Raw genomic sequence first — 21,866 nt, 5'->3', positions numbered from 1 at the left:
CATTAAACAATTTGATTCAGGACATAGATGCTGAAGTTTTCAGTGGGCAAGAAGGAGAAACAGCTACATTGACCCCTTCAACTATCCGCTCAGTTGTTTCACCACAACCTCCAATTCAGGGACGGAGTCCAGCCGAGAGCCTAGGAAGTGACATAGAAAGCATTCATGATCGAGATGCTAGCCATGGAACCTCGTCAAGTAGCACATTGTCGTGGATAAAGTCAAGTACTGGGGGAGTTCTAACACCAGAAACATCAGTCGATAAAGGAAGTGGTTCCGGTTCAGGTGTTCAGACTCCCACGCGAACTATGAGCATAAGCAGTGTATTGAGTCGGACTGGTAGCATTGGGGGTTCAACTCTCATGTCCCAGAACAGTCAAGGATCTTTGTTTGAAACAATGGCAAGAGAAGCGAAGGAAGTTGCCCGAGAAGCCAGTAAAGCTGCATTTGAAGCAAGTAAAACAGCTTTAGAGGCAACCAAACCTGCAAGAGAAGCTGGAAAAAAGACATTACTCAAGGTATTGCTCTATACTGTGACTTATTGAAACTATTCATATGCGTTTTTTTTCTTCTTCTTCTTCTTGGAAAGAGTCATTGAAAATAAAATAGTTTTGATAATGTTTTCATATTGCAATATAACTTCCCTTTCTAAAAATATTGACTCTATAAAATCAGTTCTGTTCAGAATGTTTTTCTGTCACAGAGGTGCAACAGAAATGGTGACAAGATGACTACAAAATTATAAAACGGAAATAAAAAATAAAATATATAAAAAGTATAAACAAGAAATGCCCCATGAAGGGTTAGCACGCCACCTTCATAGGGATTGATAGAATTAAAAAATTGAGAAAAATACAAAAATAAAATTGAAAAATCTCATTTATATAAGCCTTTTTCAGAATGGGCTATAAACTGTTAAGTCTCAGTCTGATGTAGTGTAAAAAAATTATCTTCGTGGGTAATGGAAATAGAACTGACCCTGCAATATGAACATGGCTCCCCCCTTGGGGGGGGGGGCTGACAGGGCTCCAGCCCTAAGGCCCAGGACAGTTACCATAATTTTTTTTTTTCATGCTATAAAGTCACTACAGAAAGGCCCGTGAATAGTCTTGTTTGAGGGCCCGCTAACGATTCCAGCCTGGGGCCTTTCTCCAGGATGTGGGGGCCATGAATATGGATGCCATTTTATAGTTGTTTTATGTTTTACATCATATGTATATCAAAAAACAGTTCTGTATAATGTCATCAATGGTGATGTGATCTAATTTTAACCATTTCCATATGTTGTAGGAAAAGCACAGACGATGATCTAGTGCAACCATCAAATAATTAGTTTTATGAAGAATTACTATGCTATTTACTTGTTTATTGTAGCTTATTGACGCTGTAGTGTATAGGTTATGTAACTTTTTAAGTAAGCCTTTACACTTAACTGAGTATTTTGTACTTTTTTTTAAATTTTCCTTTTTTAGAACCTGCAGGCTTTAGGTGAACCCATTGCAAGGGAAAGGGAAAGAAAAACTCCAGAATCTACAGAAATTGTGACCCGTGATGTTCCAAGTCCAGGCTCTCTTATATCAACTGTCAGCAGTGAGCTAAATGGTATAGCAGCCCAGACCTCAAGCATGTTTTCTGGCTTTTTTAGTGAGTATATACCTTTAATTAAATACTTTTTTCAATGCCCAAATCATACCTATCAGTTGTTCAATAGCGTTTCATTTATATACAGGTTTGTGTACAAAAAAACAATATGCCTTCTGCATGAAAACCATTCTGTAGTAATACGACAGTAATGAGTATCAACCTTCACAATAAATCGTACATCAACAGCCAGACATGTAGGGCAACACAGTCACTACAAAATACAACAAGGCAATTGCCTTGACAAAATCAACTAGGTCTGGTACAACGCACTGACGGTTCCCTGATGAATTGTTGATAGATATGATGTCTGGATATTTATGGAGGAGGGAATAAGATCTTAGAAAGTGGATAAAATTCATCTTTCAAGGATGATGTCACTCTTCGCTATCTATATGAAAGTTTTCAACAGCTGGATGATGCAAAGATGAATTTAGGAAAGAAAGTAAGTTCAACTGCCCTTATGTAGAATTGAACCTCCATCCTCCCACTTAGTGAGATTTTTTGTTACTCATTTTCTTTCACTCGTTCGATCCCACGTTCTCTCACTTAGTGAGAATTTTCTTCCCTTCCTAAATTCATCTTCGCGTCAGCCAGCTGTTGAAAAACTTTGTAAAATTCATCTTATCTATAGAAAATGAAGACAAATTTGCACCATTGAGGCTGCTTTTGTATCACCTGATATTGAGTTTTTAATTTTCAGAATCAGTCATCATTCAGATTAAAACTATGTTAAAATTGGAAGTGAAAAAAAACCAATTGAGATGGATGATGATTTTTGCTCAGCTAAGATACGTGAAATCAATAGGCTTTCTGGATATTATGCCAAGCTGAACAGGAAAAGAGTGTTGTTTCTCTTCACCAGAAAACGAGGAGAAATCGATTTGATTCTCAGTGGAAAGAAACAACATTTTTTTCCTGTTCACCTCAGTGAAATATCCAGAAAGCCTATTGATTTAAAAAAAAACAGCTATTAGTATTTAAAGAAATCTTCATTCTCTTGCAGTTTAGTTATTCTTGGTGTTGTTATTTTATTTTGTGTCACTATATGTTGGTTTAAATTTTTTTCACTTGATGCAGTTGATGATATTTATATTTTGGTTTTGCAGTATTATTATATGTGTCCTGATCAGTGGTTCATTTTAAATTTCTTTTAGGCAGTAGATCAAGTTCAGTATCCAAGCCAAGAGACAGACCCCAGCCTTTTGGACCATTCCCAAAAGGTGAATAAAAACAAAATTTAAAGTTCATCATATAAATCAAACTTAAGTCTTTTTATTTTTTAGCATCAATTATCTACATTATTAATTCATCAAATATAGGTTCAAATTAGTTTGTTCAATTTATTTTTAAAGACTTCGTTAAAATGAAGATAGTAAAGAAACTGATTTTAGTGTTAATGTCTGTCATTCTAGGTAGGAAAGGTCTTGTCGAAAAGACAACACTCATAAAGCACAGTACAAACCAGCAGAGAAAACAGCAGCAGGAAGCCCAGAGGTTACAAACTATAGAAGCTAACACAACATCACACAGGTTATTACTCTTATTTCATTAAAATATATTTTTGAGAATAAATCTTTCTTTGTTTTTAGATTTTTAGACAGGAACGCATTAGAATTTACTAATAAAGCAGTGTTATCTTTAGTTTATTGTGGAACCTCTTTCATATAATATTTTTGTAATATATATTATTTTTTTAGTGAAAATCAGCAGTTTCTTAAAGAAACAGTCAATAGTGTTCTTGAAGGAGAAGGAGTTGGCTGGTTGAAGTTGAATAGGGTAAAAAAACTTATGGAAGATGAAAACTATCGCAATCTTGTTGTGTCAAGATTGAACAAAACACTTGAAAGAAAAATTGGACCAGATGACCATATTGATGATGTTGTATGTATATAATTCTGTTAAATCATAAAAGTGAAATTTGTATTAAAATAAATTCAGCGTAAAAGCACTCATAATTAGTTTCTTAAATAGTTTAAAAATTTTTTTTTTATTTTTTTAGTATTTTAAAATCCAAAATATTTAATCTACACAAAAAAACACCAAAATTTTGTTTATAAAACTAACATTTTACCTTTTTTTTCGCTCTCTTTCTTACTAGTGCATTAGTAAAGCTGTTTGGAAAGGATATTTGAAAATGTTACAAGCCATTGTATCTGGTCTGGAACAAACATACAGCAATTGTGGATTAGGTGGAATGGCTAGTGCTCTCCAAGTTCTCGAAATAGCTCATACACATTATTGGGCTCGAGATTTAACTGATGAGCAAAGACTGGACATAGGAACAAATACCACTGCATCTCTTTCCCAAGTAATATGATAGTTTTATTGCATTTTTTAAAAATTTTAATCTTGTTAAATTTTAAGAATAATGTCATTGATTCGAAGAAATAAAATCATGTTTTGCTATCATTAGTATTTTTTCAATAGTTTACCTGGGCACTACCTTTGAAATTTTTTGGTGCTGTAAACTGTTACTTTAGCTCATTATTATGTTTATAGGGCAGCAGTCCATTTGGAAGTGGTGAGAATATATACAAGCATCTAGCAGATACTGGCAGATCAGATGAGCAGGCTGGTTTATCTGTCGGTATGTAAGAGATTTTATTGTTGGATCTAGTTTGTGTTTGTTTTTTTTCCATAAGTATTTATTATGAGCATTTAAACAGTATGTTATGCATATCTCAATTATAGATGAATTATTAATTAGTATCTTGATATTGCATGAATTTATTTTCCAGCTGGTTCTAGTAAGAGCAGTACAAACAGTAGCCCCTCTGACTTTCCCCATAGATCTTCCCCTAGCAGTGAACGAGAGCCTCACGAAAGGAGTTCATTAACAGAGCAGCATTGTAGTGAGTATTATTCTGGCACTTGCTTTGCTCAAAATATTTCTTAATGCACAGCATATGTATATAATAATGCTCTTGTTACTCATTTAAGCAATCATATTAAGCTTTTCTTCTTACTTTGTAGATGTCCATATAACTCCATCACCTGAAAGTTCAGAACATGAAGAAGCAACAGACATGTTTAGAAGCATCATAACAGCAAAACGCAATATTCTGTTTTCAAGAATTACTAGTGTTGAGTCAGAAGTAGGTTCATGATAAACTCTGACAATTAAAGAACAAATTATGTTAAATATTTTGAAAATTTTTAGTTATTCCAGAACTTTTTCTTCTTTCCATCCAAAAATGAATTTATTTTAGCTATAAGAAAATTACAAATCCTTGAATGTAATTACATGTGGCTATGAATAAGTAACAATTAAAATTTTTTGTGAATTTCTCTTGAAGATTTTCTTATTTTATTCTATTGTAGGTTTCCGAAACAGGTACCGTTTTCAGTCAGAGTTCCGATGCAGCTGTGCCCAGTTGTAATGCTAGTGATACAGGTAGCATGACAACAAATCCTACATATTATCGAAATCTTCGAATCAGCCAAAATTCATTTCGTTCAACTGTATCAGACAGTGAAATTGAAGCTGGGAATGTAAGTGATTTTATTTAATGAATTTTTCCTTCCAAAAGTTTTAGTGAAGTATTTGGCATGCCTTCATAATTGTTCTGTTGCCAAATATTTGAATTTAATCACTGATCAATTGATAGGTGATTTAGTAATTTCATAAGTTTTTTTCTTCATTTATCAGAAAAATTTGTGTTTCGCATAATAGTTACAGTTATTGCAATAACTAGTGATGATTATGAAAATGTGTATTTAAAAGAAAAGTTTTAAAAACTTAAAAGCGTTAGTTCAAAATAAGGAAGATCACACTGAAGAGTGATGCTAAAAGTTGATATTTGTATAAACAAAAAGTACATATTTTTCAGTTTATAAGACAAGTAAAACATTTTCCAAAAAAGATGCTTGTTGTGTTTTTTTAAACCAGTTTTTAATATATAATCAATTTATATCACCTAATAAATAATTATTCTGTAGTGCAAAGGTGTTTAACCATTTAGAGAATGCTGGTCACTTCATTAGTTTGGAAATGTGTCACAGGTCACTTTAGTGATCTGGAAATATACCACGGGTCGTTTCAGTGATTTGGTAATTTTTCATAGTCCACAAAAGTTTAGTAATTTGAAAAAAAAATCTATTAGGGTTTGGTAATCTCATCACAGGCCATAATTGAATAAAAGGTTTCACGACTTTAAATTTCTTATTTTATCATGATCATCTTTTTACATGGAAGTTATTCATGTTGGAATTTAAAACCATTTTAACCACAGGCCTGTTGGCATCTACTATGAGAGGGCCCAATGTGGATTGGCCACTATTTGATAAAACAATATTTGTATGAACAATGATTCAGTTCATTTAAGAAAAAAAATAGATTTGAGGTCTGGGCCACATCAGATGACTGAGGGCTGCATTTGGCCTATGGGGCAATAGTTTGAGCATGTACAAGTATGCTTGCTACTTCACCAAACACCAACTCTGGCCATATCTCTATATTGCAATTTACTGCAATTAATGAGATGGGTTGAAAATTAATGTGCTATCTATCGTGGTCGCCTCAAGTTTGTTAGGGAAAATATCTTATCTATATCCTCCTTTGGGTTCGAACCTGAGACCGTGACACAAACCTTCATGGTGGTAGACGAGCATCTTACCACCACGCCACTAGGGCGTTAAGTATGCTTGCTGTCTCCAGTTTTATTTTCATAAAATAACATGGGTTATCAAATAAACTAGTACGATTGATTTTGAATTTACCTAAATTTTATATTTACAAAAATTTGAGTTATAAAACTATTTTATAGAAGATATTTCACTTATTAATCTTGTTTTTTTTTAAGTTTCTCACAAATCGGCAAAAACGAGCACCTAGTGTTTGGAGTAGTAAAAGTAGTTTAAGTACAGGATTCAGGTACCATGGTGGAAACATGATCAACACTTCTGCAAATCCTAGCACAGAAGCAACTAGAACATACCTTTTTGAGGGTTTAATTGGTAAGTTTTTGTTCAAATTTTTCAATAGTTCATCCTTTCAATGTTTTATCCCTATCTCCTATTTATGTATGTTGAGTTTATTCTGAGTGATTAATATTTTTTTCTGTCCACTTGTATTCTGACAGGAAAAGACAGATCTTCATTGTGGGACCAAATGCAGTTCTGGGAGGATGTTTTTATGGATGCTGTATCTCAGGAAAGAGACATGGTTGGAATGGACCAAGGACCTGGTGAAATGATGGAAAGGTTGGTATTTTGCTTTTCTTTGTATGAAGAGTTGTAATTTACAAGATTTTTTTCTTTCTTCAGAAAGTTTTATTTCAATTATATTATTATTCTAAATGAAAAATAACGGATTTTTTATTTTAAAAAATTAGCTTGACTATTTTTCATGCTTAAAATCAGTTTGAAACTCAGTAAGTTTGTTTCCTATATTTATTGTAAGAAGGAAAAAAATATTTGTATACAACATTTTTAAACAGAGAGTTAACATGGCATGATGGCAATTCTCTTATTTTGGTGCTAATTCTCTTGTTCTTTTGATATATTTTTTTTTTTGATACAACAAATAGAAAGGTATTTTGTTATACCTTCCCACAAATTAGATCATTTGGAACAAATTACCTTTGTGGCAAGACACGCACAAAAGTATTCTACTTAGTCAAATATAACTAATGATATAAGAGTTGTCTGCTCATTTCAAACATGAATTTAAACCCATTGATAACAGATTTTGTTTTAGTAGTAAAAATCAAAAAATTATTTATTAATAATAATAAACACAATTATAATGAGCTATCCTTATACATAGAAAATTTGTGTTTTTACACCATTAAATCATCCTTTTTTATGGTATATTGTAACTCAAAATGCAAGACCTTAATTTTAGAATTCATCTTTATTTTAATTGTATTTTCGTTCTAGCTGAGAAAAATATAAGCAACCTTTTTTGAAGAAACCAAAATAATTTATAGTGTCCATTTTTTTGGGTTGCAGTTATATCTATGAGTTTTAGAAAAAAAAATTTAAATCTAAGTTACAGTTTTAAAGGTTTAAAGTTTATTATTATTATTTTTTTCATTTTTATCAAGATACTTGATCTCCCTTCTGGCTATTTGCAGCCAGCTTGATGACTTTGCTGTGATCTGTTTATATATAACTTTTATTGTATATAATGGCAACCTTAAATATGTTAACAATTTACAGGTACCAGTCGCTGTCTGAAATGGACAAGAAAAGACTTGAGCATGATGAAGATAGACTATTATCTACTATGCTGTTCAATTTGGTTGCATTCTTGGTTATGGTCAATGTGAACAAGCAAGAAATTCGTAGAAAAGTATGCAGATTGATGGGAAAATGTCATATCAGCCTAGTTTACAGTGCTGAAGTGAATGAACTTACAGATCAAATTACAAATTTAGTGAGTATTTTCTTTTTACATATGTTATGGTGTTTATCACATGCAGTGAGGAGAGCGATTGCTCCCCAAAGTGAAATTTAGCCTACATTAGCACCTATTCTCCTAAATAAACTTTAATCTCCAAAAAATTTTGATAATTCTTTTTTTAATTTTCTACCTTTATTGACTGAAATTTATGAGTGAAAAAAAATCTCCATTTATACATATATGCATATAACTCTTGCATTCTCTTGCTGTCGTTTTGCCAACAACATTGTTATTATCAGTAGTAATCAAAACGAACTACAAGAAATGATACAAGAACTGGCGAAGGCAAGTATTAAGGTGGGTTTGAAGATGAATCTGAAAAAGACAAAAGTTATGTTCAACTCCTTTATGTTAAAGAAGACAATCTTGCTCAACAACACAGAGATAGAAGAGGTTGAAAGCTATGTATACCTGGGACAAGAAATTACCATGGACAATGGAATCATTAATGAAATAAACAGAATGATCAGGATTGGATGGAGTACTTTTGGCAAAAACTGTGTAATTCTGAAGAGCCACATGCCATTATCCTCCGAAAAAAAAAGTGTTTAATCAGTGTGTGTGCTTCCAGCACTGGTCTATGGAGCTGAAACATGGACACTCACAAGCAAGACAATACAAAGGCTACAGACAACACAAAGGAGTATGGAAAGATGTACGTTAGGCATCTTTCCATGAAGAGACAGAAAACGAATTACTTGGATAAGAAGCTACATAAAGGTATATGATATCATGGAAAGAATTAAACGTTTAAAATGTAAATGGGCAGAACAGAATAGCTAAAGCATCAGACAGAATAACATGGAAAAATTTAGAGGGGACCTTCATCCAGCAGTGGATTGAAAATGGTTGATGATGATGATGATGGCTCTTGCAGTACTGTTCCTCCCCATCCTTATTTCATTTTTTTTTCTTTTTTTTAATGTGAAACAAGGCTACCACATTTACTGCCTAATACAGATCATTCAAATTTATCGCCAACAGCTTGTACTTTGGACGGTTTAATCTAAATTTTTTTCAACCACCTTTTTGGATGGTTTTCCAGGTGTGTTTTTAGTGCTTGTATTTGTATGAGTACATAAAATATTATTTATATTTTTTAAATTAATTAAAAAATTTAAATAAATAAATCAATTGAAAAGCAATTAACTTAATTTGAAAAATACCATCAGGTAAAACAGAAAATAAATTGATTCTTTAAATTGAAAAAATTCAAGTTCTTTCTACTAAGGCATAATTTTAAGTTTGTGCCTAAATCAGGAACAAAAAATTATTCCTTTCCAAATTTCCCCTACTGCCCAAACTTGGTTACACCACTGATCACATGTATTCACATATTGTAATGTGTCAGTATATACAACTTGCATATAAAGCATTTGTAGTTGTATATGGAATTACTATTTGTGACACTAAAATCAAACAGTAATTTCTGTATCAAATTGACTTTTTTATACAGCGCGGCAATGATATCGATTTGAAACCTCTGGGCAGTAGACAGATGCATCGCCAGTCTTTCACTGTGCATTCGGGAGTGGATGCCACAGGAGATATGCTTTTTATGGAGGTATGAATTCTGTTAAATCATGACTAACATGCAGTTAACAATCATTATCCATTACATTAAATGTTTTATGATAATGTTGATGTATAATGTCAAAATTGATAGCTGTGTATCTTTAAAGTCAGTTATATTTGAATTTTATTTGCAAAGAAAGTGGGGGAAACAAACAAAAAAAAATTATGTATGGTATTAAGGCTTTTTAGGAAATTCAAATCATCCCTTAGTGTTATCATGGAGAGGTATCGAAAAAAAACAAGCTTTATTAAAAAGTGTATTTATATCTACTTATCCCCCTCCCCCATATTCTTTAAAAGTAAATCATTTTATTTTTAGATGAGAAATGTGGTCTAATATTCAAAAAATTATTTGGTGAAGAATTTTTATGTAATTCTAACAAGACCGTTGTGAGAGGGGGGACTTCGGGGGTCTGTCCCCCTGAAATGTGAGAAAATGACCGAAAAAAGGGAAAAGGCCAAATCTATTGTTCTATCACTTGGCCCCCCCCCCCCTCCTTGAATGAAATTTCTGGCAACGGGCCCAAATTCTACTCAGTCTATCCATTATATTACTACAGCAGATATACTAGAGGGGACTTAAGGGTTTAACAAAGTACAGTAAAACCATTATCCTACTATGTAGTAGGGATGAGCCTAAATCGGTAAATCAAACTTTCTGGATAATTGAATATGCATCTATTTCAAGGTCCAGCATTACAAAACTAATTACTGGGATTATAATTGAATAACACTCAGTAGACATCAGACGGTTTGGTCATCCTTTGCTTTGCAGCTGAATGTATGAAGTCTTTTAGCAACATCATTTTAGTGCCATAATATTGCTTCTGCTCTAGCATAACAACTCCTTAAAACCATCATTCAAAGATGACATATTGTTGCTTACTCCATTTGCGAAATCTCTTCTATCGATCAACACTTTCATTTTCATTGGTAGGAGAATTTCAAAATTCTGCAATAATTTCTTCAACAGCGAGAAGAAAATTATCATAAAAGAAACCAGCATCAGTAAACAAAGGGTTCTGAATAAATAAGGATTTGATCAATATTCTGTTGTATTGTAGTTAATAAAATCTTTAAATCCTTTTTAAACAGTCAAATTTTAATTTTATATTAATCATTCTTTTAATTTAAGATTTAGAAGTGAAACTTTTTATTTTTGTGGTATTAAAATACATAAATGTGTAAGAGTGACATATTCTAAACTCTTCCCACCATTTTTTTCAAAAAAATATGGCTAACATTATAAATTTATATGTGTATGAGCAATATATAGCAATATGTATAGCTCTGTGTCAGCAATACGAGTTTAGAAAATGCTTTGCACATGTGCAAAGCTATGTATTTGAGGGTTAAAATTACCAAAACATTCTGGTAACTGTAACAAAAAAAATCAGTTCATATTTTTAAATTTTGAGTTGCCTTCGGTATTACAGACAGCACACATAATATTCATCTTATAAGTGCACAAATATATAGTTTTTGACTATGGTAATAGAAATTTATTTTATAACAGGGGTATTTTCTTGTTATTGGTAAAAAGTTTGAAATTTGTTTCATTAAAAAAAAAATTTTCACAGGTTCGCGATGACGGAATAATTTTACGAAGCATCAATGGAACAATTGTGGAAAGATGGTGGTATGAACGCCTTGTAAATATGACATATTGCCCTAAAAGCAAAGTCCTCTGTCTCTGGCGAAGAAATGGTGGCCAAACTCAGTTGCGGAAGTATTACACCAAAAAGGTTTGTATATTTCGTTATTCACATGTTTCATCATTGTATTGCATGATATTTTATAATTCAATCATGAGTTCTAAGTGTTGCATGCCAATAGAATATTAATTTGATAGGATTGTGGAATACAACTCATGATATTATTTGAGTTATTTATCTATTTATCTGAATGTAGACTAATACGCTTTTCTTAGCAAAATGTTTTTCAAATTGTACTGCTGAAAATATCTTTTTCATCTTGAACATTCAGTTGAATATAAGGCTATTGAAAACTTGCATAAAACAAAATATTGAAAATTAGATTTTTCTCTTCACTTCAGATCTTTTCTGTTACAGTGTCGGGATCTGTATTATTGTATCAAAGAAGCCATGGAGAGGGCTGCTGCTAGAGGTAATGGAGTGCTTCCAGGTTAGTGTGTAATGTGCAAAAGTAATTTACAGGTTTTATTCGAACTGTGCTTCAGCTATAAGTATTTATCATATTAACATCACATTACAATTTTTTTAGGTTTACCAAAATATTTAGTTTTTTCACTTGTATAGAAAGAATCTATTTTTTCTATTTTTCTATACAGTGTATATTTACAAGGTAATTATATTAGAGGTTGTATGTAAGAAAAAGCAAAAGTGAGTAAGCTCAAGCATTTTTAAGAAAAGTTCAGAGGAATCCTGAATGAGAATCTGGGGAACTATGTGAACAATGTTAACTTTAGAATGATTAAGTAAAATTAAAAGCTGGTTTGGTATACTAGAATAAAAGCTTCTGTTATTGCAGGCACTGAACTTGGTGGTGAATTCCCAGTCCAAGACATGAAAACTGGGGAGGGTGGACTATTACAAGTGTGTATGGAAGGTGTAGGTCTTCTTTTTGCCAATAGCAAGGTGAATATTTTTTTTTCTCATACATAATTTTACATTGTTGTATTTTGTTTAGTTTTCATGTGATATTTAATATCAATATACAGCCAGTCTCCAACTTACAAACCAAAATAATTTGCACTCTTGTCAAATCCTAGACTGAGCTTAGTGATGTTTGGTCAAAAATATTATAACCAGACCCTCCTCCTCTGTAGTTGTGGCCCCAATTGCAGAATCATGTGTATTTAAAGATTATAAAATTTGTTTGGGTACTATGTCTGCAATGTACATTTATGTTTTAATTTCAAAGAATACTCTCTTTGAAACACCTTTGAAATCACTGTAACAGAAAATGATAAAAAAGCATTGTAAGAAAGGTGCTTTATTCTATTTGTCACTTAGCATCTGAGTGAGATGAAAATAGGTTTATGAAAAGTATTTGGAAAGGTGTTCACAAAAGATTTAAAATGACTTTAAAGGTTTAAAGGCCTTCAGGGGAAAAGAGTAAATATGAAGTTATTAGTGAACATAGCAAATGAATTTATAGGCATAAAATGTCAATACTGTCCAGCTCATTGAAGATGATCAGAAATAATAAGCTAATGAAGACCTGATAAAGTTAAAAGTTGTGTCAAAGTAGCTGAAGCAAGAAAGAAAAAAGAAGAAAACGAATCGTAGAGTTGCAGGGTCAGAAAAGTTTTCTGTGATGAAATAGTCAGGCCTTAGTCTTAAATAAAATTCAAAAAGGGCTGCAAATGATTGAAACACATAATGTATGAATATAGTCTAATTTCAGAAAGTGAAAAGAAAAATACTTTGCATGTTATGAAGAAACTTATAAGGGAAAAGATGGCCATGCTGCTCAGTCTCGATTTGACTGAGAAAAAAACCCATTAAAATGCTGTACGAAACTTTATAATTCAACCAGCATCATTTTATGAGAACAAATATATATTTTTTCTTGACTTGGTTAAGCATTCAATTTTGAATAGGACTGCCCTGTTTCTGATCCTGAATTAGCCAATTGACACAGTTTTGACTTATGAGTGATGCTTGAGAGATATCCTGTTCATTAGTCCGGGAGTAGCTACAGTTATCTCATCATTTTGTTATGATGAGCTGCTATGTCCCCCCCCCTCCCCCGTATTAGGATTTTTATTTAATTTTGTCAAATTTGTTTGTATTTTGAACAATTTATAGACTTTGAACACTTTTTCCTTTAAATATTTCAGTATATAAGTTATATTATTCCTCCATTTATCTTTGATTATTTCTGTGTGTCCTTTTAATATAAATACAAGGCCTCCACAGGCAAAATGCCCAACGAGGTGACTGAGAAAACGATTCCCATATGGATGTCATATATTTCAAAAATACAGCAACCCAATTAAAAATGCAATTACAAACAATATATATACATGATAAAATATTATGCAATGCTCATAAAGAATACTTATGGTTGTCTTATTCTAAGTACGGATAGGTTCTCGATTTACCCCAACATGTTTATCATATTTCTTTGTAAACTTGTCGATTGTGTTAGAATTTACTACCTCTGGGGGTAAGTTATTCCATTTATTGACAAATCTATTAGAGAAAAATTCCCTGCGACACCATAACCTAGAATTGTCCCTTACCAATCGATACTGGTGTCCCCTTGTAAAAGCAGTCGATTGATGGTGTACTAATAATTCCATGATCCATCCTAACCATCCCATTGAAAATTTTGAACACTTCGATCATCTCTCCTTGACACCTGCATTCATCCAATGTAAACATATTCAAAAAATTAAGTCTCTCTTCATAACTCAAGCCCCATGTGTCCACTCAAGCTTCATGTGCCAATAAGGACACATGTAGCTCTTCCCTGCACCCTTTCAACCAAGTCTATGTCACCTCTGTAGGTATGGTCATGGTCTTCAAAACGTTACAGCATACTCCAGTCCAGGATGAACTAAGTCTCAGAAAAGCGGAAGAATGACTTCAGGAAAACCCAAAGAGACCTTTTTTGAAAATGAAACCAAGCACTCTATTCGATTTTTTTTTAATCAAATTTTGTTTTCTTATTTTTCAAAGGAATATTTGTTATTATGTTTTTAAAAATGAAATCTGAAATTGAAATTTTGTTGGACAAAGCCAACAAACTGAAATATGGAAAAAATACATTTTTGCTTTTTTTTAGTTTTAAAAGACAGAAAAAAGTATTTGCTACTCTGTTCAAATGGTCAAAAAATTTAAATGTGAGGAATCAAAGTTTAAATAAAGACGTAGATGCTAAAAGACATATATTCTTATCTTGGCATTGGGATTATAACTCTGGGAATTAATTGTTCATAATTGCTTGATACATATTTTCCTTTGTAGGAAACTGATGAACTTTGTACTGAGTTTGTCCCTCTCCCTTCCAAGATAGATGCAGTTTTACATTCAAAAACATGCTTTTAGATTATCCAAAATAAATTTATTTCAATTATGCAAGAAAATGTAGTTATAGATGGCCTAATTTCAACAGTTAAGCCCATGAAATATTTAATCTATTTTTGTTTTAAATATGCATTTAACTTTTCTGCCTAGATGTTGAAAAATACTAATTTAATTTTTGTGTATTCTGTGCTTCTGTCATGATATTGATTTTGTTATATATGCTTTTTGAACAGTATATTTTACCAATTTATAAATGTTATTTTTATATTTATATGAAAATATTTTTACTTGCTTTAATATTTTTGGGCACACATTGCTCTTTATTTTGTTTCAAGTTTTTCTTTCATTGCGATCAAAACCCTTGATTTTTATTATTATTATTATTTGTTCTACTCGGATCCACTATTCCCCCCATGTTGCATTGTTTCTATGTTTCACAGTGAGGACCTTCTCAAAAATAAAGCAATCTCCTATAGCTTGCCAGGCCATTTTAGTTTGATTTTTTTTGTCCATAAAGCCATTCATTCCTTGTGCAGCATCAAGGTCGCAGTTAACATGTAGACATCTTCAGTATGATAAAGAAAGACAGCTTCCCTTAAAATCCTCCATTGCCTACACATATGTGAAGCTGCATATTTATATGTAAATGCATAGTTTGACATTTTATATTATATTTACATAATTTCTTCTCTCTATCTCTTTCTCTCTCTTGAGCTGATATTTCTGCTAGCGCCCTCTGCCTTTGTGCTAGTGTCTTCATGCTGTCTTTGTCATGTTTCATATTCTATATAACAATAGTCACAATTGAGGCGCTATTGCTGTGCCTAAAATAATTGTTCGTTTTTTTTTCATTCAATAATTCTTTGGTATGGATCTTCATGCATGCCACTGGAAACCTGCTAGTTATATACATTCATCTATATAATATTCAGTTAGCATTTTTTCTTTAGTCTGACAAATTTCCCCCCCATAAACCTCAAACATTTATTATATGAATGTGTTGTGTCTTTTTCTCACGATTCCCTAAGCAGTAGCAAGCGAAGGGGCTTTTGAGATGGTCCACTCTTGTGAATTTTAAAATAGAATATTCTTAAAATTTATAATCATATTATATATTGTTTATTGTGATATCAAATAGCATATTCTAAAAGAATTTTCTTTCCTTTCCCCCATATTTGCTTTCAACATGACACGTTTCTGAAACTACGACAACATAGGACTTTGAGGTATTATATTGGCAAGCCCTTCATTCCTTCATTTGTGATTGTGTCTAGAGCTGTAGTGCTGATTTTCCCCCTCTAGACAGTATTATAGCTGTGCACTGTGCTTCTAATAGGCTTTAATTTTTTTTTCTGTTTAATTTTTTTATCATCTCCCTTGGGTTGGCCTTGTTTGTGGGCTATTTAATTAAAACTAGGTTGTTGTGCACAAACGCATATTAAATAAATTAGTTAAGCCAAAGTGCAGTCATTGCTGCTAGCATGATTATGTCTCATTTTAGTTTTTTTGTAGTACATTTTTTAAGTGGTTGTTGATCTCTGACCATCTCCAAAGTTTCTTCCCAGCACTCCCTACTGCGTGCATGATGCATGTAATTGTTTTTTCTTTTAAATACAATTTTCTGTATTTGGAGTGTATCTCTATGTATTATATTTTATCGCATGTTTTAATGTTCAACTTTTCTATATAAATTATGCTATTGGTGTTTTTTGTGCATGTTAGTTTACCTGAAGTAATCTTTGCATTGATTCCTTAACTGTGGTTTGTTTTTTAGACTGATAAACACAAGTTTTTCAAGAGATATTTTGATACAGTTTAATAAAACATTGATACAAAATTTTCAAGATTGTTAAAATTTTCAATTAAGAAAAATTGTTATTTTGGAAGCAATTTAGAGACATGCTTAAAAAATGATACAGTCAGTAAAAGAAGAAGAAAAAATCAATTTTTTTTGCCATGTCTTCATGTTATTTTTTTTGGAAGAAATTGTTTTGTAGTCTTGCTTGTTTTTAGGACATATTTGTCTGTCGACACGTGTAAATATTTAAGTGAATAAAAAATTATTTTTCGTATCACATTGATTCATAACCTATAACAAAATGTAGTTCTCTACAAGTATATATAATTAATTGACTAAAAAAAGTCGGCAACTCTCCTATCCCTAAGATTAAAGAAAACATGCTGGTTTTATTCACTCAACTCTGTCAAATTGCAACAATGGCATTAGTGATTTAATGCTTCACCATTGGTAACCATTTGATAAGTATTGCACATTTATTAATATGAAACACATCAATCAAAATATAACTGCGGTATCAGCTATTAATCACATTTGCATGATTTCCTGTGACACTTGCCGTTTTTTATGATTCAATACATATATGTCACGCCATAAGATTTCAAAAGTTAGGGGACAAATTAAAAAAAAAATTAATTTAAGAACCAAATAATAATTTTGATCTCAGGATCTCTCGATTCAAACTGACCATATTCTATACTTCATTTTGTACTATGGAGAAATTGATGGTTTTAAGTCATGTGAAAATTTGACTATTTCTCTTTTATCTACCAAATTTATTGTATCCATTGCTTGATTGTTGATATTTTTTTAGCAATTTATATGTATGTTTGCCTGTAATCTTGTTGCATGTGAATTTTTGCCAGTTCTCATGGATGCATAGTGATATTTTATTGTTGTTTGTTTTATTCATATTTTATTTTGCTATTTTTGGACTGAACACTTTTTTTTTCAGAAATCATGCTTCAATTCTGGTGTGATTTCTATGAAAGTTTTTTTTTATTATCATGTTTGCTGTCTTCGTCTAATTCCAGATTTCTCAAGATAACTCTTGAAAATGAACACTCAACATACCAAATATGTACTTGATTTCATTTGTAACCTTTCTTTACTTCTAAATCATCGAGTTATGAGGTTAACAAATCTAAATCTCAACTATACCTTTCAGTGTTCTGTTTACAATAGTGCATACTCTGTTGAAGATAATTCTATGAAATTTTCTTTTTTCATTCTACATCAGCTTATGGTGTAATTCTCATCTCTTTTTGTCTCTGATTTTCTAAGCTCAGTCAATTAAATTAAAAATTGTTTGATTGATAGTTGAACTATAATCAAGCAGTGAAACAAAAAAAATTGTGTTTAATTAAAATTATTTCATTTCAATTTCACAGAAAGATGAAAATATCAATTACCCATCCAGTGTTAAAAAAAAAGTAATGAATAAAATAAATATATGATTTCTCTGAAACTTTTTCTAATACATTTTTGTAATCCTGACTCTGAAGGAGTGGGAAAATTTGTGTGATAAAACTGTGATAGAATAGAACTCTTCAAGTCTTCTATAAATTATGCCAATCATCGTAATTTAGCTGATAGTTTTTCTGTTTATAACCCACACACATTACTATTTGATAAAATTTGTTACTTATAAAAAAATATTATTTCCTGATTCATCTATTAAAGTGAGAAATTCTTTTGCATTTTTCTTCATTACTATTTAGCAATAATTTATTTTGAAGAAGGGAAAAAAAGCTGGTCTTTAAAAAGTCAATGAGAGTTTGTTATTTGAATTCAGTAGAAATAGTAATAATTATATTTTCTCAGACTGTTATTTTTCTCATTAAACAGATATATGATCCTCAGCTATGAAAAGATCAGTTATATTAGTCACATGATTAATTCAAATCATCTAAACTTATGTGCATGCATCTATTACTTTTTTTGTTATACACTCAATTTTCAGAGTGCATCTAATTTAATGTGGTGGCGTTATGCAGAAAATTAAAATTTAATGTGTGCTGTTGATGGTATATAGTTTTTGATTTTTCTTCTACTTTTTCTCTTGTAGTCTTTTTCATAACTTCTTTCTGTCATTGATAAATTATTTTTATCTTAAAAATAACTGATGCAGCATATGCTTTTTTTTCACACTTCTTGTTACTCTACTTTTCTTTCTCTTATTCATTGTAATTTTTTTTACAAATATAGTACAGTGATACCTTGGCTAACAAAGAGAATTTCTCCGAAATCACGTTCATTAGCTGAAATGCAATCCACTGAAATCATTCAATTCTAAGGCATTTTAAATGCATTTTCTCTTAGCTCTCTTAGCTTAATTATTCATTTTACATGAAATTCCTCAAAACTGAAAAAGAAAGAAAGTGTATTCTGGATAGCAGTTCTGAGGTAGAAATAAATTAATCTGACTCACACAAGTGACTCATTGGATTCATTTTGATTAGCATGAAAGTTTAGTCCACAGTGAAGCTGTTTTATGTTAGCCTATGCATTCATATAAACTGAAATGTTTGTTAGCCGAGGCAGAAAAACATTTTAAAAAAATCTTTGTTAGCCAAAAAATTTGTAAGCCAAAGTGTTTGTTAGCCATGGTATCATTGTATTAGAATTTAAGGATTTTGATACTCCTTTAACTCTACAAAAAAAATGTATTTTGATAACTAAAAAAAATGAATTTTTATTCTTTATTATTTATACGTTTGCTTGAAAAACAGTGGATTTTTCGATAGTAAGACTCAAACAAAAATGATAATAAGAATTGATAAATGGGATTATAGCATACAATATATGGCATTTCACATCTTAAATAATCACGCATTTAGTAATTCATATAAAATAATCGAAGATTTTTAGAGCTCTGTTAGCTCTTTGGGACTACAGAGTTATTTTTTTACTTAACTAAAATGTAGTAAATGATAGACAAAAGCTGATAATGTGCAAAATGCCTTTTACATAACTTAACCCCTCTCCTCTCATAAAAAGGTATGTACTGATACTCTTAACACTTGAATTCATGTTTACTCACACAAGCTCTCCTATTTTTTATGAGAAACCCAATTTCAAATGTTCATGTTCCCAACTCCTGATTTTCCTATTTAATAAAATTAAAATATTTTGTCAAATCGGAAGAGAGTAATATTTTTAATACTTTAAGTTATACATATTGAGTTTTGATCTTTTATTCATTTCACTGAAACTATATGCAGTAATTGTAAATCACCCCCCCCCCATATATATATATATATATATTATAAGAGAACTAAATTTTACTACATGATAATTGAATGAATTATTGCTCTTCATTTCTGAAAAAAAAAGTTTTGTGTCTGATAATTTTTAAGGTTGGTTAGTTTTGTGTAACAACTATACTCAAATTAAACTGAAATATTCTATGGGTCAAAATATATTTTGAGAAACACATTTCTCATATGTGTTGGTTTAGTATCATTATAAGCTTTTTTTTATTTTATTTTTGGATGCAGAATCTCTCTCATCAAATGCGAGAACTAGGTATTCATAATAAATAACACCAGAATCAACATTCAATTAAAATTTTCAGGATTTCAAATATGTTTAGCTGTCCAAAAATTTTTAAAAGTTTCAAAGCATGAAAGGAAACAGAAATTTGAATTCAACTATGAGTCGGTTATGAATGTTTATTTGGCCCTAAAAAAATATCCTCACTTGAAGTTTTGTTGGGAAATTATTCATTTATTTGTGGTTTGATTTTTATTTGACTTGCTTCTTTGAATTTAAGCATGAATGTTATTTTTTAATTTTTGCAATTTCATTTTTGTGCATGCCCGACTTCATATATTTTTAGTGATGCTTTAATCATATGATTTTCTATGAGCAGCAGTCGTGGTCCTCTGTGACATCAAATTTCACATAAATTTCTAATTTTATATTATATTTGACCAGGCTACAAATAGTGCGTAACTCAGTCCTCAGTGTAAATTGTTTTTTCACAGTTAATCTTGGCTATTGAAACAAAGCTTTAAATATATAATAAATAAATAAATAATGTGTAATTCATTACAATAAAAATTCTTCTGAAACTGCTTAAATATTTAATTTCCTTCATGAACAAGATTATTTACTCTTAGAAAAAAAAAAATTTCGAAGAGTAAATAATCTTGTTCATGAAGGAAATTAAATATTTAAAAAGAAAAAAAATTTTTTTTTTGATTCAGAAAATTTTTTCTGAATTATGATATTGAGTTGAAATGAAGTGTCTCCATAACATAATTGTAAAATTTTAGGTGTAAATTTTGTTTGTGTATATATATGTGATCAATTAATAAAATATAAAAATTTAAACAAAGACCTACATACTATGAGATAACTACAACATACAATATACAGAGTGAGGTATTGACTTCAATTTTGTGCTCTTCAAATGATAGTTACATTTTCTAAATTTTTTTCTTCTTCGGCTTCACACAATATACTGAAGAAATATTCTAATTGCAAACCTTTCATTGAAAAGAGGTTATTTGTGTCTAATTTTTTTTTTGTAAATGTTTTTGAAAGTTTTTGCATGATTGGTGGTACATAATTGAGAATTGTTTTTGTCCACATTTTGTTTTAACAATCAAAAGTCAGGATTTGAAATTTTTTATTGCATTATAAAAACATTATAACATAAATCCACTATCCGAAACCACTTACAAAAAATTTTTATGCCCCAATCAACATCTAGAATCTAAACATCTTTAAACTCAAAATCACCCTTTGTGCTGCATTAGGAAGTGATATTTTACAAAAATTAACTTTTTTTTTCTTTTATCTATTTATTTTTGATTACCAATGCAGATTGCATTGGTGTATGCATCCCAATTTGCAAAGCCAGGCAATTTTGTTTTTACTGTAGTTGATTGATTTTTTTTCCTTCTGTTTTCAAATTTTTCAGTATCGATATAGATGATTGCTTTGATTTTTTTTTTCACTTTTTCTTTTTTTTGTGTTAACAAAAAAAGAAGAAGAAAACTAATGTATATGCGAGAAAGAAGCAGAAAAAGTTCAATTAGCATAACCATTGACTTCTTTACAGTTTTTTGTCAGGCTGGAAAACATAAGGAAGTGTTTCACTCAAAAGGGCGGGATGTTTGTACTGGAAGAGCTTAGTAAGTTTTCACATAACTAGTCCAAAGACATAATAATCAGTAAAGCTGTTTCTTTCTTCTGCTTTTTAAAGCCCTACCCCTGGGATATATATAACTTTTTTTTTCTTGATCATTTTTTTTTTATAGATTTCTTTTAATTTTCTTTCACCTTTATTTACCTTTATTTTTGCTATTTCTCTGGGGAATGTGACATTCTGCATTTGTGTATCATTGCTCGGTGCTGTCTTTTTTTGCATGCTTTCTTTCTTTTCTAATTTATTTCATTAAATAAATCTTATAGG

At 30.9% G+C, this 21,866-nt stretch overlaps 1 protein-coding gene across 8 annotated transcripts in view; it reads left to right on the top strand.

Moving 5' to 3' along the window:
- The window catches only part of Rab3-GEF (Rab3 GDP-GTP exchange factor), a 63,004-nt gene that overhangs the window by 29,568 nt on the left and 11,570 nt on the right, over positions 1-21,866 (top strand). For 4 of the 8 annotated variants that reach the window (XR_016195725.1, XM_089255035.1, XM_089255036.1 and 1 more), the window contains exons 15-32: positions 21-518; positions 1,473-1,644; positions 2,799-2,864; positions 3,057-3,174; positions 3,342-3,525; positions 3,743-3,952; positions 4,144-4,231; positions 4,383-4,496; positions 4,618-4,739; positions 4,966-5,136; positions 6,447-6,600; positions 6,726-6,846; positions 7,807-8,023; positions 9,507-9,614; positions 11,206-11,370; positions 11,698-11,770; positions 12,137-12,243; positions 21,513-21,585. Coding sequence is in view for 7 of the 8 variants with exons in the window: in XM_089255035.1 (XP_089111161.1) it covers positions 21-518; positions 1,473-1,644; positions 2,799-2,864; positions 3,057-3,174; positions 3,342-3,525; positions 3,743-3,952; positions 4,144-4,231; positions 4,383-4,496; positions 4,618-4,739; positions 4,966-5,136; positions 6,447-6,600; positions 6,726-6,846; positions 7,807-8,023; positions 9,507-9,614; positions 11,206-11,370; positions 11,698-11,770; positions 12,137-12,243; positions 21,513-21,585 (2,761 nt within the window). In the remaining variant the exon portion in view is untranslated. Of the gene's footprint in view, positions 1-20; positions 519-1,472; positions 1,645-2,798; positions 2,865-3,056; positions 3,175-3,341; positions 3,526-3,742; positions 3,953-4,143; positions 4,232-4,382; positions 4,497-4,617; positions 4,740-4,965; positions 5,137-6,446; positions 6,601-6,725; positions 6,847-7,806; positions 8,024-9,506; positions 9,615-11,205; positions 11,371-11,697; positions 11,771-12,136; positions 12,244-15,860; positions 16,426-21,512; positions 21,586-21,866 lie in introns of those variants that run through there. The other 4 variants (XM_089255040.1, XM_089255041.1, XM_089255038.1 and 1 more) reach the window with 3 other exon arrangements.

Source organism: Pholcus phalangioides, unplaced genomic scaffold (genome assembly GCF_987345545.1).
Source record: "Pholcus phalangioides strain wild (caught in Gottingen) unplaced genomic scaffold, Ppha-v1.0 ptg000042l_1, whole genome shotgun sequence".
Taxonomy (NCBI): domain Eukaryota; kingdom Metazoa; phylum Arthropoda; class Arachnida; order Araneae; family Pholcidae; genus Pholcus; species Pholcus phalangioides.
Note: the sequence above shows the minus strand (reverse complement) of the source record. Positions and strands in the feature narration are given on the sequence as shown.